At 35.0% G+C, this 18,419-nt stretch overlaps 1 protein-coding gene across 12 annotated transcripts in view; it reads left to right on the top strand.

The window, feature by feature from the left end:
- CASK (calcium/calmodulin dependent serine protein kinase) overlaps positions 1 to 18,419 on the top strand; it is a 490,128-nt gene that overhangs the window by 226,210 nt on the left and 245,499 nt on the right. For all 12 annotated transcript variants that reach the window (XM_069065716.1, XM_069065725.1, XM_069065724.1 and 9 more), the window contains 2 exons: positions 8,602 to 8,679; positions 16,627 to 16,699. In XM_069065716.1, coding sequence (XP_068921817.1) covers positions 8,602 to 8,679; positions 16,627 to 16,699 — 151 coding nt within the window. The remainder of the gene's footprint in view (positions 1 to 8,601; positions 8,680 to 16,626; positions 16,700 to 18,419) is intronic.

Below are 18,419 nucleotides of genomic sequence, written 5' to 3'. Positions count from 1 at the left end.
AAAGCACACACTCCCACTTACTGGGTCCCAAAGTCCAGATTGCATTGACCTCTCACTTTGTCCTTTGCATCTATGTATTGATAATTCTGGAAACAGCCACAGCTGCTGCTGATCTGGAGTCCCTCTGGCTAGAGGCTGGTCAGGCCTGCCCTGGGGCTAAACCCTAGGCTCCGGGCTGTGCTCCCAGAGCAATGCGCTGGCTGATTCCTGCCGGCCTGCCAGGCTGTCCTCAGCAGGAGGTTAGCTTCTCTGTGTCATTTTGTGGGTTCTACAGCTCCAAAGTTTGTTTATAGTCCCCTTTTTACATGGATTGGGGAAGGAGGTCCTGCTTCTGCTCTGCCATCTTGGGTCTGCCCCCTGACTTCAGGCTTTTTTTGTGCTGCTCTTGTTTTCATAGCTAGTTCCAGGAGTCTGCAGGTTTTTTGCTGCTTCCAAGTTGGTGTGATCTGGGGAGAGGTGTGATCACTGCTCTCCCGGTTTTTGCTCTGATCTTTACCCAGGAAGGGTGCCCCTGCTCCCTTACTGGCTCAAGTGTTGTTACTCCTCTCTACTCTGAAACTGCAACCCAGTACTACTTATTGACAATAGATTTGCCCGTCAGCATGAGCTGCACCCAATGCCAGCAAAGGATCCCCTGTAATCTCTTTTTGATCTGTTGCCTGACCCCCTTATCTTCTCTGTGTTGAGAATTGTGAAAGCAGGTATGGCTGTCCTCCAGCCTGGTGCCACAGACCTCTCCTACCAACCTCCTAAGTTGTGTTAGATTTGAAAAAAATGTTTCATTCTCATCTTTTGCTGGCTCTGCCCCTCCAAAATTTGATTTGAGAAGTTATTTTAAAGTTCTTTAGAGGGTAATGTCAGGAGAGTTCAGTTGGGCCTGGTGTCAGTAAGCTCTGAGTTCAAATTCAGCCTCAGATTCTAGTTGCATAACCCTGGGTGCATGTCACTTAACCCTGTCTTATTCAGGGCGTACTATATACCCCATTCTGAAAGACATTCTTAATGTCTCCTCTATTGTAGGTTTGTTTCTGTGGTTTTTACTCCATGAGTTTCTTTCACTTTCTGGGTATTTTACCCTCTTTTAATAGTATTTGGAGAAGGTATATTTGCTTACTTGTCCTTTCTTTGGTATTTATTTACACATGCTGAGTTATTTGTTTTGGTAGGTAAGAATCAAACCTCTTTTTAAAAATATTTGGCTCAGATTTTCAAGGTATTTCACCCTGGGGTTTCATCTTGAGCTCCTTTGTTCTTTGGAGCACATTATTGCATTTCTTTCTCTGGTTTCAGAATGATTTTGTGTTATTTTAATTTCCTAGCTTTTATTTTTGAAGATCTTTCTTCTGGTCATGTGCATAATTTGTTGTTTGTCACTGCACAATTTAACTAATGTATATCTTTAGAGATTTAGCATAGGATTTTTTTTTCCTGGAGGCAATCTATAGTTTAATTTGATTGATACTTTGATATATTGAGAAATGCTAGGCATTTTTCTTGTATTTCTTGTATTATGGTGTTTTGGTTTTGTTGACTTGTGTTCTTTAGACTAATCTACTATTTCTAAGTTCTTTTTCTACATTCAGCCTCGATATTAGTGAATTTTGCTAATTTGAAGTTTGCATGTTCTTTTAATGCTACAGCTTTTGCTACTTTTTTCCAGATTGTGCTTTGCTTTTGCATATTTGTATTCTCAATCAGTTGTTCTCTCGTTCACTTCTTTGGAGAGACTTGCCATCATGGATTTAAGGTTTTTATTCTACCAGTTATTTCTGCTATGTTGTAGGCTTTAAGTACTGCTTTCATGAATTTTCTTGCCTTGCCAGAGACAGGGAGTTTTTGCAGTAGATAGAGTACTGAGCCTGAAGTCAGGCAGACCTGAGTGTAAATACAGCCTCAGACACTTAACTAGCTATGCAGCCCTGGGTTCAAGTTATTTACCTTTTTTCTGCTTCAATTTCCTCAGTGTAAAATTGCAGTAATTGCATCTACCTCCCATGGTACCTTACAACTTGTCGTATCCAACTCTTCATGACCCTGTGGACCTTAGCACATCAATAATGTACATGCGGTTTTCTTGGCAAAGAACTAGAGTGGTTTGCCATTTCCTTCTCCAGTGGATAAAGGCAAACAGATTAAGTGACTTACCTAGGGTAACACAGCTAGTATGTGTCTCAGGCTGGAGTTGAACTCAAGTATTCCTGACTCCAGGCCCAATTTATTTGTTCACTGAGCCACCTCACTGTCTTATAGCATGGAGGATCGAATAAGATAATTTTTGTAAAACCACTTAGTACTATACCTTGCACATAGTAGACACTATATAAATCTTATTCTTTCTCTTCCTTCCATTATTTCTCTTTTGAACTATTTAGGAGCATCCTGCTCTGGTTCAATGATCTCTTGGGAATCCATGGGCTTAATGAAATTTCAGAGAGGTACATGAGAAAGTCTGACACAAGTTGAAATTTGGATGATTAGCTTGGCACATTGTTATACACAGATTAAACTTTTGTGCAGGCTTCAGAATTGTCTCTCCTTTGAATAGTCACAATTTATATCAGAACATCCCATCCCATCCCAGGTCCACATATGAAGACTGCATTCAAATATCAGAAAGAAGAATTTATGAAGGAGAAATTACTCTTAAAGAGGAATACGTTTGTACTCTGTAAAAGCAAGCAGTCCAAACTGTGAGATATAGTAGAGTATTTGTACTAAGTCAAAGACATGGAGTCTGGTTCCTGCTGTAACTTTGCTGTCCTGTGAACTTTTAACAAGTCATACCCAGAGTCTCACCTGTATGATAAAGGGCAAGTACCTCTGAGAGTTGTGAGAACCAAATAACTTACGTGATTTATGAATGGAGCTAGATTCTAACACAAGGTTAAATGTAGAACATTCTACCCTGTAACTAGCAATGGAAAAAAACCCTTTGTATTAAAAATATTTTGCAAAGGTGTTACGGCATCTAATCTAGTCATGGTGGTTACTTCTTGAATACATGGTAATTCTACATACATGGGCTTGTGTTTGTCTACTCCCAGGTTACAAAGAAAACTCCATTACAGAGCCTCTTCTATCTCTTTCTCTTGGCAACTTCATCTTGTCAGTTCCCATTGGGTTTAATTATCTCTATGGTGCTGACTTCAGGTCTGTTTACCAAGCCAGTTTCTCTCCTGACTTAATGTCAGGCCAGACCTCACAATCATTAAGGCGCAAAATCATTGTAGAGAGGAAACAAAGTCTCCTTCATCATCACCTGAACCAACTGCTGACCAGCTACCACCCACAGTCAGGACCCATGGGGATGGCATCTCCCAAACCACTGATCCTGCTTCCAGCCCAAGCAGCCATCATCCTGAGAAGCAGCCCCTGGGTGATACAGCCTGGAAATTGCTCCTGCAGGTGCTATAGCCACAGCTGCTGAAGACCCAGAAAGTTCTTGCCCACTCAAGAACTGTCAAATGGCAGTCAGATATCTTTGCCTTTATTGGCAGTTGGCACTGTCAGATGGTTCAACATCAAAAGCTGATAAGATTTTATCTGTAGAAATGATATTGAAGAATGAAAATTATCATTTGCTTTGCTTCTGGATCATAAGTACCATGGGAATTTTCCATTTGACTTGTAGTTTAAACCTTCCATATGTGTTATCTTACCCAAAAGAATGTGAGCTCTTTGGAAGCAGAGACTATTTTATTTTTCTTTGTGCTTTGCAGATAGTAAGTATTTATTTTTGTTCTTCATCTATTTGTGGTCCCCAAGTGTCTTGTTGGTGCTAAACCTGAACCTGAATCAATCAACCAACCAGAATTACTGCTGTCTAGAAAACCTTAAAATCATTATACAAAATCCACCTTAACAGGGAACTAGGCAGTACTGTGGTGAAATTGCTTTCCTCATTCCTTTTTCCCTTCATGCCCCTAGTCCCTCTAAATCCCTTCAGAGACAGACTAAAAAGTAAAAAGGGCCAGGAGGAATTAGGTCTGGGTGGAGTTTGGTGGTCTTTATACTACTTCCTAAATTACTAAATTCCTATTACTACTTCCTAAACTTCCCTCATCCTAAACTCACTTCTCAAATAGTTTTAGCTCAGTTTATTGGATGATTCCCTTGTGAGAATGTCTCTTATTTTTTAATAGAATCACTGGAAAAATGAAGATTTATAATTTACCTTATTGCTAGCTTTCCTATGATACTTTATTTCTGTAAAATGAATTACATTTCTCCCCTTAGATTAACATGCAGAAGACATAAAACCTAAATCCTTACTGTGAAGGGGAAATGTAGAAAAATCTGAAAGACTTTATTAGTAGACATGTAGTGCACTAAAAAAAAAAGCTTGAGCAATGCCCACTAATAAATAGCAAGTTATTGCTAGCCTAAGACTAGAATTGAATCTGCTTGCTTCCAGTTTTTTCCCATTATGTCTTTTGTATTCATTCAGAATATGCTATTTCCAATGAAGTACTTCCCAGCAGTTGCCTCCTATTCAAGGCAGAGAGGTTCACATACTTCTTGTTCCCTGCTGTTAAATTCTAGACCAATTTTTTACCATCTTCTCAAAAATTTTTCCTCTTTTAAAGTCTAGCCACTCCATTTATACTGTCATCTTCTTTATTCTGCTCTTCATCAACTATCAATCTCCTAGAGGACTTGTCACTTTTGTCAGTGACTTCAGCTACTGGCACATAGTTGTCCTTTCTATCCTATTGCCTTTCATCATCTTCAATGAATTTAACACCTTAGGTTTAGAAAGCATGGCATAAATGAAAGCTCAGATCAAACCTATATTCATATCCCATTTCCAGCACTTCATAGCTGGTAGAGCTCTCCACTGTAAAGGTTATTTTCCATATACTCTATATATTCTTTATGTGCATGTTTGTTTACATGTTGTCTTCTCCATTAGAATGTCTCCTCCTTTTTTTTCTTTACCATTTCCTTGACTCTTTTCTCCATCATTGACCAGTTTTGCAGAAGTACTGCCACTTTCATTATTGCCTCCAGGTGTCAGAGTTGTCCTTTCTGTCCCATTGCTTGCCATCATTTTCTATTTTAACTTCTGATTGATGACCTTTATACCATCTTGGATTTAGAAAGCATGGTGTAGATGAAAGATACATTAGGTTTGGAATCACATGAAGCCCCACTTCAGCCTTCCTCTCACACATTTATTTATGTGTTGTTTCCCCTATTATAATGAGCTTCTTGAGGGCAGAGACTGTTTTGGCCTTTATTTGTAGCCCTAGGGCTTAGCACAGTCCCTGCCATAGAATAAATGCATAATACGTGCTCATTGACAAACCAGACAACTCCCTATTTGACAAGAACTGCTGGAAAACTGAGAAACAGTCTGTCAGAAGTTAGATTTAGACCAGTATCTTATATTATGTTCCATATTGAATTTAAAATACATAAGTAACCTGAATCTTAAAGATCATTCAATTTAAAAAATCACCAAACAGTTTATTTTCCTTTTTTAAAAAAGATGAGGGCTGGAGATAATTGTAAAGTATAAACGAGATAACTTGTATTACATGACATTGAAAGGGCTTTGTATGAACAGAAGTAATATGTGTAGGACAAGAAGAGAAGTACTCCACTGTGGAAAGTCTTCGTGGCCAATGTCTCTATTAAGACTGTGACGTCCAAGTTGTATGGAAAATGTAAAGTCCTATTGTGAGGCCCAGAGCTGTTCCCCAATTAATGAGTGTTCAAAGGCTATGAACAGAAAGCTAGGAAAAAAAATATATATACATATATAAATTAAAATTTTATTTAAAAAAAAGAATATAAGCTTTTTGAGGGAAGGGATAGTTTTCATTTTTTGTTTGTGTTCCCAGGATTTACAGTGGTGTCCAAATTACTTGCGATAAGCAAAACTTTTGATGTGTGACAGCTATGGTAACATTTATTGCTTCTGCTAATGTAAAAAAGACTCAGAACATCTGGTCTTAAACAATGAAATCATATTGAATTGGTTTCTTCATTGTTGGTTAAATTCCTATAAGTTGAGTAATGTATTTTGTCCCAAACGTGTATTTTATTGCTCCTTTTGGTTGTGTTTTTAAGAATGGCTATTACTTTAAGGAAACTGCAGAAATCACAGATCTTAAAAGTGTATTTCAATGACTATTAGAGATATTGCTGGAACTGTTGTTCTGTAGTAGTCTAGCATTTCTTTTTTTTGTTTTTGTTTGCTTTTGGAGGGGCAATTGGGGATAAATGACTTGTCCAAGGTTACATGGCTAGTAAGAGTGGTCAAGCATTTCAAAGATCATTCAAGCCCACCGTGAAACACAATCAGCACAAATATTAACATTATCAAAATGAGAAAATGCCAAGAACTGACAGACTATCATTACAAAAGTCTAATCCTTAGAAAACAAGCAAAGACCTTCAAAAGGATGTCGCAGCTGAGTTATTTTATCTAAAATGTGATGTAAGCTTCTTGAAGCTAAAAAAATAGTTAAAACACCAGGGCTTTTGTTTGTTTGTTTTGACCTGCTAGCTATTTCTATGAAGAAAAATAATACTCATCTTGGGAATAGCCAGTAAATAAATAACTCCTATTAACATAAAGAAAAATCATTTATCATGAGCAAATACAGTACAAAGATTGGAATACTGATGATTAGGATTTTCGTGGTGAAATTCAGTTTTTCATTTAAGACTGAACCAAAACTGTGGTTAGAAAAACTTCATATTTGCTACTAAAATCTTGGCATCTTCATTAAGCTGTAGGACATTTGTAGCCCCAAAATGTTTGTTCTTGTTCAGCTGTATCCTGTTGTTCACGACCCCATGGGTCATACTGTCGATTGGGTTTTCTTGGCAAAAATGCTAACGTGATTTGCCAGTTTCCTTCATTAACTCATTTTACAGATGAGGAAATTGAGGCAAGCATGGTTAAGTGAATTGCCCAGGGTCACACAGCTAGTAACTGGCTAAGGCCTGATTTGAATTCAGGTCTTCCTGACTCCAGGCCTCGCACTCTATCCACTGAAACATCTAACTGCCTCATCAAAAATCTTTAGATCTTTTTGCTTCCTGTAGGCCTGTCTTATGTTTATCAAGAGAGCAGTGAATCCTTGTTAACATAATAACATATTGAGAAACTTTAGAGAAATTTCCAAATGGAGATGAAATACTTTTTTTTTTTGTAAGCAATCGGGCTTAAGTAACTTGCTCAAGGTTACAAGGCCAGTTATTTCTGGGTGTGGTGCTAAGTATTTGAGCCTGGATTTGATCCCCAGGTCCTCCTGACACTGGGGCTGGTGCTCTTACTCGCTGTGCTACCTGGCCGCCCCTGATGAAATACTTTGTACAATGTTACATGTCACCAAAGGTTGAGGAATGTATTTATTTAAGGTTCATAGATATACTTAATCTGGGAATTGACCTGATTTAAATTCAGTTGAAAACCTATGGGTTATATTAAAGTTAAAAAAATGAACTATTTGTCAAAGGTACACCTAATATCCAGTGTGACAAAAGTCTGTGGTTTCATGAACTAAAGATGGTGACGTGAAGTGACATGAAATAAAGAAGGTGCCAAAATCTTAATACCAAAACACGTAAAAAAAGTTATTGCACCAAAGGGACATTTGATGTTAATGCTACTGCTGTTATTGTTAACAGCAGCAACTAACATTCATTTAGTGCCTGCTATGTGCCACATACTGTGCTAAGCACTTTAAATTTATCCCGTTTGATCTCACAATAACCCTCAGAGGTAGGTGCTATTATTATACCCATTTTACAGATGAGGAAACTGAGGCAAACAGTGATTAAGTGACTTGCCCAGTGTTACACAGCTCTTAGTGTCTGAGGCTCGATTTGAACTCAGTTCTTCCTGACTCCAGGCCTAGTACTCTAAGCCTTGCACCACCTAGCTGCCTAGTAATGAAAAGTATTTAAAAGGTGTATAAAGTTAAAAGGTTTGTTGTGTAAGTGGATACATTTAATTATTTTACTTTATTCCAGTTAATTTGCACACCACTCTCAGTGCCCAGCATCTAGTGCTTAACAGATATTTGATTGATTGTTAGGACAGGTGTGTGCTTATTGCACACAAAACTGAAAAACTACTGGCTTCCCTTCCTCTAGTTCTATAGAATAGAAATTTTAAGATAAATTCATGAATTTCCTTATCCTCTTCCTACCTACAACTTATAATAGAATTTTTGCCTTTAGTTGTGACATATTATGCTTTTAAATCCTTGGTTATATGAAACAGGTATCTTTTTATGCTTAGGATGAGAAAAAAAATGGGAAATTAGCTCTAGTCTTTCATTGCACTACCACAATTAAATTACCAAGAAAATATTTGATTAGTTCTGCTGTCCCTGTTCTCTCCCTGTTCATTAATTGTTATTTTCTCTTCCCTGAAAATTTTCAATAGTAGTAGCAGAATAAGTATGCTTTATAAAGTCACTCATATTTTTTAATTAATGCATTTATTCAGGTGAAAGAAGTTATAATTATACAATGGTACATACACAATAAATACCCAGGTTAGTTCACTTTCAGCGTTTACTTGAACTTGAAGGCACATTTACTGTTTCTTAGCTCATTTTTAATATTTCTCTTTTATAGTATGGATGGAGCTGATCTGTGTTTTGAAATTGTAAAACGAGCAGATGCTGGTTTTGTATACAGTGAAGCTGTAGCCAGGTATGTAATTTAAACTAATGTTGAGGGACTGGGGTGGGGGGAGGGGAGGTAATAGAGAAGAAAATGGTATAGAAATTATTTTAGAAAGCCTGGTGTTAGCTTATACAGTAGAAATGTTACTACTTTTGTTCTATATGGAATGCATGAATATGATATCAATATGACTGAAAATTAGCTCCATATGAATATTTTCATATACTCTATGTGTTTGTTTTTTGAGATAAAATAGACTTGTATTTTCACATCCATATTTAGGATCTTCTGTTATTGATACTTTCAGACAAGGACGGATTTTAATACCTGATGGTTCTTATGGGATTAGCCTTTATTTAAGGGAAGGTATGCTTCACTAAGTCTTCACTTTGTATATCAGTATTGTCAAATTATTACATGCCCAGTTAATCCAAAGAAAACCATAAGATGAAAGGAAGTAGAAAAAAATGGAGAAACAATTCATATTTAGAGAAAATGTTGAATTTATTTGTAATAGGCACATATATAGTCTCTAGCCAACTGCAACCTTGAGTTCTAGGAAGTTAAATATTTATAACAACAATAGCTGCATTTCTGTAGTGCTTTAAAGTTTACAAAGCACTTTATGTTATCTCATTTGCTATAATGAACTAATGGATCAAACTAAAAAACAATAACCAAAAAAAAAGCTAAGACACGTTCAGTATATAGTACAGGCAAATAATTTGGAAGGACAACAGACTTTCCTCTCCTTTTCCCCTTCCCCCAACTATCCACTGATAACCAACTGCCCTCCCTCCTTCTTAAATGTACTAGTCACTCTTTGCTCTCAGCAAACTACATGTAGTTTAACTCACCCACATTGCTAAGTGTTGACAGAGGAACATCTGCGTTACTGTATAGGGTTGTCACTACTTATCTATTAGAAAATTTCACTATTAGACTACTATCAGAGATCACTTTAAAATCAGTGGTGTTAAATTATTTATAATAGCCTTTTCCCTTTCTAATCCTACATACTTTCCCCTCTCTTTAGTCCTGTTCTTTTCATTGTTTTGGAATTAAAAGGTTATAGAATATTAATTTGAAAGAGATTTTTTTAAGAGAGTTTAATTTAATTACTTTTAAGAGATCATTTAGTTCAACTCCTTCATTTAACATGAGGAAATTTAAGCTTACAATGATTCAGTTTCTTCTGAGTTAGCCCTGTCCTGGTTGAAGGCAAACAAGGCTATAAGGGCTAATAGTTGCTATGCTTGCTAGCTAAAAAACACTATTAACAGATGAAAATATATGCTTATTTTTTTGACAGTTGCTTTAATCTATTACTAGGAGATGCACTTAATGCTTGTTGATGGACTGAAAAACATAATAGAATCATCTTTTTGTAAAACTTAAATTTATACAGAATGCTTGGCTATTGTGTACCATTAGTTTTCTTATATGACATCCACTGAAGTTATGAAGCTGCACATCTTGGTTTCTGTGTTGAGTGGCCTGCTCTATCCTTTAAAACACATTACTTTAAAAAGGCAATAATTATCATAATTAACTTAGAACTTTAGCAGACATATGGCACAGTTGTTCACTTGTTTTCTTCAATTTTCTTTTCCTTCTATGCTTAAATTTTTTTATACTGAATTTTATTTTTTTCTATTAAGCATTTATTTTCATTTCCTCCCTCCCACCTACCTCCCTTCCACCACTCTGTACCATCCCCACTAAAAAGAACAACAAAACCCTTGTAACAAATCAGCATTGTTAAATTTACAAAACAAAATTCCATATTAGCCATATCCAAAAATGTGTTTCAGTCTTCATAATTAGTACACCGACTCTCTGTCAGGAGGTAGATCATATTCTTCATCATCAGTTCCTGGGAATCATGGTTGATTATCGAATTGATCAGAGTTCTTAAGTTTTTTGAAGTTATTAATTTTTACAATGTTTTTGTATAAATTTTTCATCTGGTTCTATTCACTTTCAGTTCATAAAATTCTTCCTAGGTTTCACTGAAATTGTCCATTACATCATTTTTACAATATAATAGTATTCTCTTGCATATACCATACTTTGTTTAGTCATTCCCCCAGTAGTTCTCTCCCCTCTCCTCCCAGTTTACAGTTCTTTGCCATCACAAAAAGAGCTGCTTTAAATTTTTTGTACAATGAGTACTTTTCTTTTTTCATTGATCTCTTTGTAGGTATAGCCTTAGTAAGTGCTATCACTGGGTCAAAGGATATATATACACAGTTCAGTAACTTTTTGGCCCAATTCCAGATTGCTTTCCAGTTAATACATTAAAATAAATATGGATATCTTTAAGAAAAAAAATCAGTGCTGTTTTCATAAATAAAATTTAAAGATACCACTGTATGTTGAATGTAAGAGAATTAACCTCATTACATTATGAAGGGAAACATAACCTTTAAAATGTTGTTATCACAAGGTAATGAAGTTCTAGGTAAATAATATATGATTTATTTGGTTTTTAATAGTAGGACAGTTGTTTATATTCATTTAATTTCAAGAAACTCCAAGTACTTATTTTATGAATGATATCTTTGGTGCCTTGCAATTTATAAAACATTTTCCAAAGTAGAACAAACATCCTATGAGAAGTTTGAGGCTAAGGGAGGTTAAGTGACTTGTTCAATGTCACATAGCAGCTGGTGAGTCAGGCACTCAGACCCAGGGCCTCTGACTCCTAGTGTTCTTTTTGCAACACAGTGTAGCTTCTCAGAGTACTTATGATGTACAGCTTTGAAGATACATATGTTTAGGGTCAAAGTATAAATTACCACTCTAATCCTGTACTTCCCAGCATCCTTTGATTTTCCTTGTCTTAGACTCCCAATTTGTGTATCTTTCTCAAGGAGTGTAAGATTAAAATCTTGACATAATGACATACTGTTAAAATACTAAGATTTCTCCTACTTACATGAGTTTTAGGAAATAGGTACCTGCTAATTTACTTTTCTATATAACAATGAAATGATTTGAAAATCACTTCTATTAGCTATTCATTGTACTTAGGTTTTAATTTAGGAAGAGCATGATGGCTGAAAATAAAGATTTTAGTGACTTTGTGAAAAGAATTTTGAGGAGCAAGCAGAACTATGACTAATAAGTGGAATTTTCAAAGGTAAAATTTCACTCCTAAGAACTTTGCAAAGCAACATTCTATATGATCCAATGTAACAAAGTATTGAGCCCTATGTATTCACACAAATCTGTCACTCAGTGTAGGAAGGATTCCTCCATTGAGTAGAAGATTGGACTAGATGACTCCCAGAGGGCTCTTGGAATGGTATAAGCATCCATGACTCTGTGAAAACACCGTGCAGTTAATTTTGCGCTAACATGCTAGTGAGATATAGGACTTGTGTTTTACAAAAAGCATTTTGATGTTTGTCTTTTTCTTTCTGACTCACTAATTATATTATGACCATCTGGAAAAGCAGCAAAGCAAATAGCATAAAATATAACTGTAGTTGGCTGTGAATACAGTCCTTTTGGTGATTGCTCTGTTCTCTCAGACTGGTGAATCAGTTTGCATCTTTTCTAATCCACACCACAACATCTCAGTGGAATAACAGGGACTCATTGACCCTTTGCCGTGAAAGTGAGCTATGTGTAGAGATCTTCACTCAATTGGTTAGAAGAATCAGCAAGGGAAGGATTTACTTTTTTTCTTAGAATGCCAAAAGGAAACAATCTTTAAAAGAAAAACACTATTTTAGTCACCAATTTGGTCTAGGGGTTGACAGTCTTCTAGAATAGCATGTCTGGAGGTGGCTTTTGAGAAGTTATCTTTAAAAACCTAAGGACAGGAATGTTGTATCTCTGAAGTGCAGCCAAACACAGGTTGCCATGTTATCTGCTTTCCCTACCAGTCAAGTCAGCACTGGGAAGCATTTTCTTTGTCATTACTCTGTGTCTATGTTTTGGTTTATACTGAGCCATTTTCTTAGTAATTTATTGATTTTAAATAGAGTTTATAAACTATCCTGCTTTACATTTTTTTTCTTAGGGGGACATTTTAGCTCTTATTCCCTGTGACCCATCAGATTGCAACCTAAATTTAATAACCTGTTGAATCATATAATCATAGAGTTATGCTCTAATGATCTAAATACAGTTGTGTAGGCTACACAGATACCTTGAAATTTCTTCGTGGTTTCACTGAAATTCCTGCAACTTTTAAGAGGGAAGCTGAATTCATTTTTGTTTATCTGTTACCCGAATACTTGAATAAATTTATTTCTATCAGGGATAGTAACCCTGAGATAGCAATGTTGCTATCAGTATTTCGGTAGTAAGTTTCTTTTTTCAGAATCCTGTTTCTGTGCAATATGATATGAAAATATAGTTTACCCAAAAAGTAATTGTAATTCACCATGTTGTAATGTGTGTGTGGATTATTTGATTGACAAAGATTTCTAGTTCTTGAAGATTGTTACTTTAAATCAGCACATAGTAATCCATTCCAAGTATTATATTGAAATGTGTTTTTTTTTTTCCTTACCAAATAATTGAAACCAGTTTTCTTGAAGTTATCTAGATTTCTAGGCTCTGGAGACATCATTTTAAATGTAATGATAATGTCCTACAGTAATTGAAAATGAGTTGAGATTCCTAATGGTACAGTGAAAACAAGTCTATACCTGTTAAAAATGAACTGGTTTTGAAACCCAGCTATGACACCTCAAGTTGTATAATTTTCTATAAATTATTTAAAGTCTCTGAGCCTCATTTCATCATCTGCAAAGTGAGGTTAATATTTTCAGTACCTGCTTTGCAGGATGATTGTAGGGAAAATGTTTTGAGCACCTTAAAATACTATACAAATATGGGTAGTTGTTAAAGTGAAAGAGAAACAGCCTCCCAATTGGAGTGTGAATTCATATAAGCAGTTCTAATCTCAAATATTTATGTCTACAATGTTTTCATTTGTTTTTTTTTAACCGAAATTCAATGTTTCATACTTTGTTAAAATATGCCACTTAGAATTTCTTTTAGTATTAAGAGTATCTAAAGGTGAGGCCTATAGATCATTAGAATTATGAACTCAGCTTTATAAAGCAAATGTATAACCAGCCTTTCCAGTGAAGCTTGAAGTGTTAATATATAATGCAGTCAAATGCATATTGACATAGATTTGCATAAGAAGAAGCTTAGGGTGATCAGATAAAAAGGAAGAAATTGAACTTAAAAATTTTTTTGAATAATAACTGTAAACAGCTAAAATTAAACATCCTGACAAACTCTTAATTTTTGTGCTGTCAAAATATTGACCTTCTTTTAATAGGAGACAGCAGCAGACCATTTGGGGCAAGGAAAAAGAAATGCATATATTTCTGAATAATTCCCCTTAAGTGCCATTCCTGGAACCTGCTACTAGAGCATATTAATATACATTGCTATCTTGTAGTCCCTTTCTATAGGACAGCTAGTTTGGAATACCCAAAAGGAAGTTGGTGATGTGGGACTGGAGCTCAAGAAGGAGACTGGGGCTGGATATCTATATCTGTTGACTTATCTGCATAGTGATAATAATTAAACTCACGGGAACGAATGTGAAGAGAAGCAAGTTCTAGACACGGTTTTTTTTTTTAGGTTATATCACAGGTGATAAAATATTGATCATGATCCAGCAAAGGAATTGTTATACAAATACTGTAGGAGGAGAACCAGAAGAGAGTAGTGCTACAAAAATCCAGAAAGGAGTGTCTTTCTAGGAAGAGATCACCGGTATCAAATGTATCAAGTGAGATCAAGAAGGATTAGAACTTTAAAAACAAAAGATTTGGCAGTTAAGAGATACCAGTCAGTTTGGAGAGTGCAGTTCATTTAATTTGTTTATTGACTCCTTATTCCTGAGTCTTTTCAGGTTACCTCATTTCAGGCCTCTGGCCTCTCTATCCCAGGGCCTTCTCCTGTGTTCCTGGGGCATTATTGCATTAAATCTTTCCTCTTCCTTGATTATAAGAAATCTTTCCAAGTCCCCCTCAATACAAGTGCCTTCCTTCTGAGATTATCTCTAGTTTTCCTTTATATACCTTGATCATACATTGTTGTTTACATGTTCTCTCCTTTATTAGACTGTGCACTTCTTAAGAGCAGGGATTATTTTTTGCTTTTCTTTGTATATCCAGCTCTTATACAGTTCCTGGTACACAGTAAGCACTTAATAAATGATTATTGACTTGACCAAGTTAGCTTAGTTGCATGAGTTCCTCCAGTTCTCTTCAGCAGTATGTGAATAGGAGTGAGGATCATGATGCTGTGATTGATCCAGGCCTGGGGGTTGGCAAGTTATATTACTTCATGAAAGCTTGACTTTTTGATCATCCCTTCCCATTAACTCCCGGTGTAGTCAGTGTACCACTTGAGGACACATTCATAAAGTATACCATATAGATATGGCCATGCCTTTGTGCCTCAAATAGTTATATTTTGTTCTATAACTCTCTAATGAATATAAATAACCTGACAAAATTATATAATATCTGTTTTTATATCTTATTGCAGAATCCATTTGTAAATACTAGTTATCTAACATGGTGCTTTGATCCAGTTGATGCTTTTTTTAAAAAATTGGATATGGAACCTAGAGTCTAATGTTAAATCCATTGTTCTTTTCACTGTGTGACAATGCTCTCTATTTTTTTTTTTACCTTCTATATGCATGACAGACATCTGATTACATGAACTTTCTTGGAGCTTGGGAATAGGAAGAGAAAATCCTAGTGATAATAAAGTTATGCAGCAAGTTGGGAGATCTCTTTCCATTTCTCTTAACTTAAAGAAAAGCATCATTTGAGGGCTACATTGAAAGAAAAAGCAACTTAATTTAATTATATAATTTTAAATCTGGCTCAGTTCCATAACAAATTACTAGTTGGGCAGAATGTAAATAAGGAGAAAAGAAAAAGGGGCAAACTCTTGTCTTTAAGGTAGAAGGACAAGCAAGGAAACGTGTATAGAAATAGATAAAAGTAGGTATTAAACCGGATAAAGTACTAGAGAAAAAAGGAGTGTGGCTCATTAAAGGCTAAAGCTCCAATAAATTTCTCTTGTCACATCTTACTATTAAAGTGGGGCGCAAATAAGAAGCTATGTTTTCTGAGCAAAAAAAAAAAGGCATATCAATTTCCTTTTTATAAAATTCCATAAAAGTATAGCTTCTTAAACAGTTATTAACATTCTACTGGGTTCTGGGCACTGTACTAAGCAATTAGGAGGTAATATGGTTTATATATAATACCTTTGAGGATTTTATGATTTGTTAAGACAAAAAAATACAAACCTTGTTAACATTATTATATATTTTATTGACATTCATTAGAGAATTGCAAAACAAAGTGGTATTTGAGATCCAGGGATGTGGCTATACTTAGAGGAAAAGTTTCACAAATATATATACACTTCTCATGGTAAAATGGCCACATCCAAGGGCTGTGTGGAAGGGATGATCAAGAAGAGGCAGGTTGTCATGAAGTAACATGTTTATCACCTGGGCTTTGGAGGTGTTAACAGCTAAAAGACATATAGCTATGTTGCTTTCTGTAGCTGTAGGCAAAATTGGGACCTGGACAGCTTGATATTTGTCTCTACAGGCTGATTACAAATCAGCCAGAAGTCAATGAACTGGAAATTTTTTGTGTCATTGAAATTTTGTGCAGCAGCAGTGAGCATGTCTATTTAATAGTCTACTTTTTAATGTAAAGTTAATTGAAGATTGGGAAGCTTATTAAGTTTTTCATATGCTTTAACATTGCAGAATAGCATTCTAAAATTTTTTTATCTTTATTATTAAAACTAGATTTCCACCAATCTTTTTTTAGTCCAGTGAAATGTGTCTGTAGAGAAGTAATATAAAGGTTTGAGTTAATTGCAGACATTTGTGTCTATTATAAATTGGGGTTTTTTTGTTCTTTATACAGTCTTAGATATATTTTGTTTTTACAGTCATTACATGAGACAGATACTGGAAGCACTACGCTACTGTCATGATAATAACATAATTCACAGGGATGTGAAGGTAAGTCATTTATCTCTATCACTGTAAAACTTAGACACAGACTCTTTCAGTTTGAGGACTCAGATTTTTTAAAGACAAATGAATATAGTACTGCCAATGTAAGGAATATTTTGTAACCTGTAACAAAAATTTAAACATTTTTACTGAAAAATGGAAATGTATGACTACACATTACTTGGAAGGCCATCCATTCTGTTTCTCAGTGTGAACATTTTAAAAAATAATTTCTTTAATCTTAATTTTTTAAGGTTTATGAAAATGTATGCATCACTGGAAATCCACTTTCACTTAAAAATGAGAATGACTCCATCAGATATCAAGAGATAAATAATAAATAATTAGAAAAAAATAATCTTAGGTACTTAAAATTTATGTGTTAAAATTACCCATTCTTTACTGTCATTATTTGAAAATATTCACCATAATGTTACATTTGTTTATATTGCATTTTCTGATTGCATTTAATACCACTCAGGAACACAGATAAAATTATTGTACATCCTATATAAATAAGAATATGACTTTGTACCAACATTTTGTCTGCACTTGGTAATCCCTTGCATGATCTACTTTACTTGGAACCGTGACCTCAGGTCCTTTCTTAGGTTCAGAGTGTTGAGAAGAGCAATAGTACCATGAGAGGAAGGGGGAGGAATTTACTAGTCCCTTTCCATTCTTTGGCTCACCTCCCTGAGTTATTTTGCATGTTGCAGTTTTGACCTTATGTCCTCTTACATCTCCCAGAAACATAGTATTCCTAGGAAAAAAGCAATTATTGTTTATAATATTCAAGAATTTTCAATTCATGTTAGTTATTGTTAAGTTGGATTTTCTTTAAGATGTGACTTCTTTTAGGGAAAACTGAATAAAATTATAGCAATTCTAGGTAGGATCCACTAGAATTACATATTATATTGGCCAGTGAAATGATGCATAAATGTATATCAGTTATGTTGCTGTAAATACTTTAAAACACTCACTTAAGAATTAAGTTTGCAAGAAAATGGGACATCTTATTAGATATCATCATTGAAAATGTAGTGAGTGTATGACACTCTAGTATAGTACTCCATAACTATTTAAAAGGAAAATAAAATGTAATATATGATGGAAGAGGACAAACAATAAGCAGTTGCAGCATACCTAGTGTTGCTCAGTTATATTAACCTAAGAAAAAACATGCTTTTTCTTAGAGAAGAAAAATCATTTTTCCTCCTCTCCTTATATCCCAGATACATTTCAGTAACTTGAAAACTTATTTGGAAAATAAATTATTATATCACTTTTAAATACTGGTATATACAACTTATTTACCGGTTATTAATTCACAATGTTTTTGACTGTCTATTTGTAATTGGTGTAATTAATAATTGCTACATGCTATAAATAATAGCTGACAACATGATTTGCCTCAATATTTGTCATTCTGCAAATATTTAATTATTTATGCTAATCAAAGAAAGCTGGTATGGATAAGCCAAAACATTTTAAAATTTATCTGAATGTACATGTTGTGGTTTTGTTGTTTGTTTTTTGGACTTCCCCATTAAAATGTAAGTTCCTTGACAGTGGGGATTGTTTCACTAATTATACTTGAAATTCTAAATACCTAGCTTAGTGTCTGGCACATAGGATGTATTTAATATATGGTTTTTAAGTATTGATTTTTATTTTTGCCAAACATAATATTAGATTTAGTTACTGTGCCACAGAGCAACTG

Source organism: Petaurus breviceps, unplaced genomic scaffold (assembly GCF_028583685.1).
Source record: "Petaurus breviceps papuanus isolate PSGF00001 unplaced genomic scaffold, PetGlider_PUasm1.0 90700, whole genome shotgun sequence".
In the NCBI taxonomy this organism is placed as follows: Eukaryota; Metazoa; Chordata; class Mammalia; order Diprotodontia; family Petauridae; genus Petaurus; species Petaurus breviceps.
The sequence above is the reverse complement of the archived record's forward strand: the minus strand, read 5'-3'. Positions and strand labels throughout refer to the sequence as shown.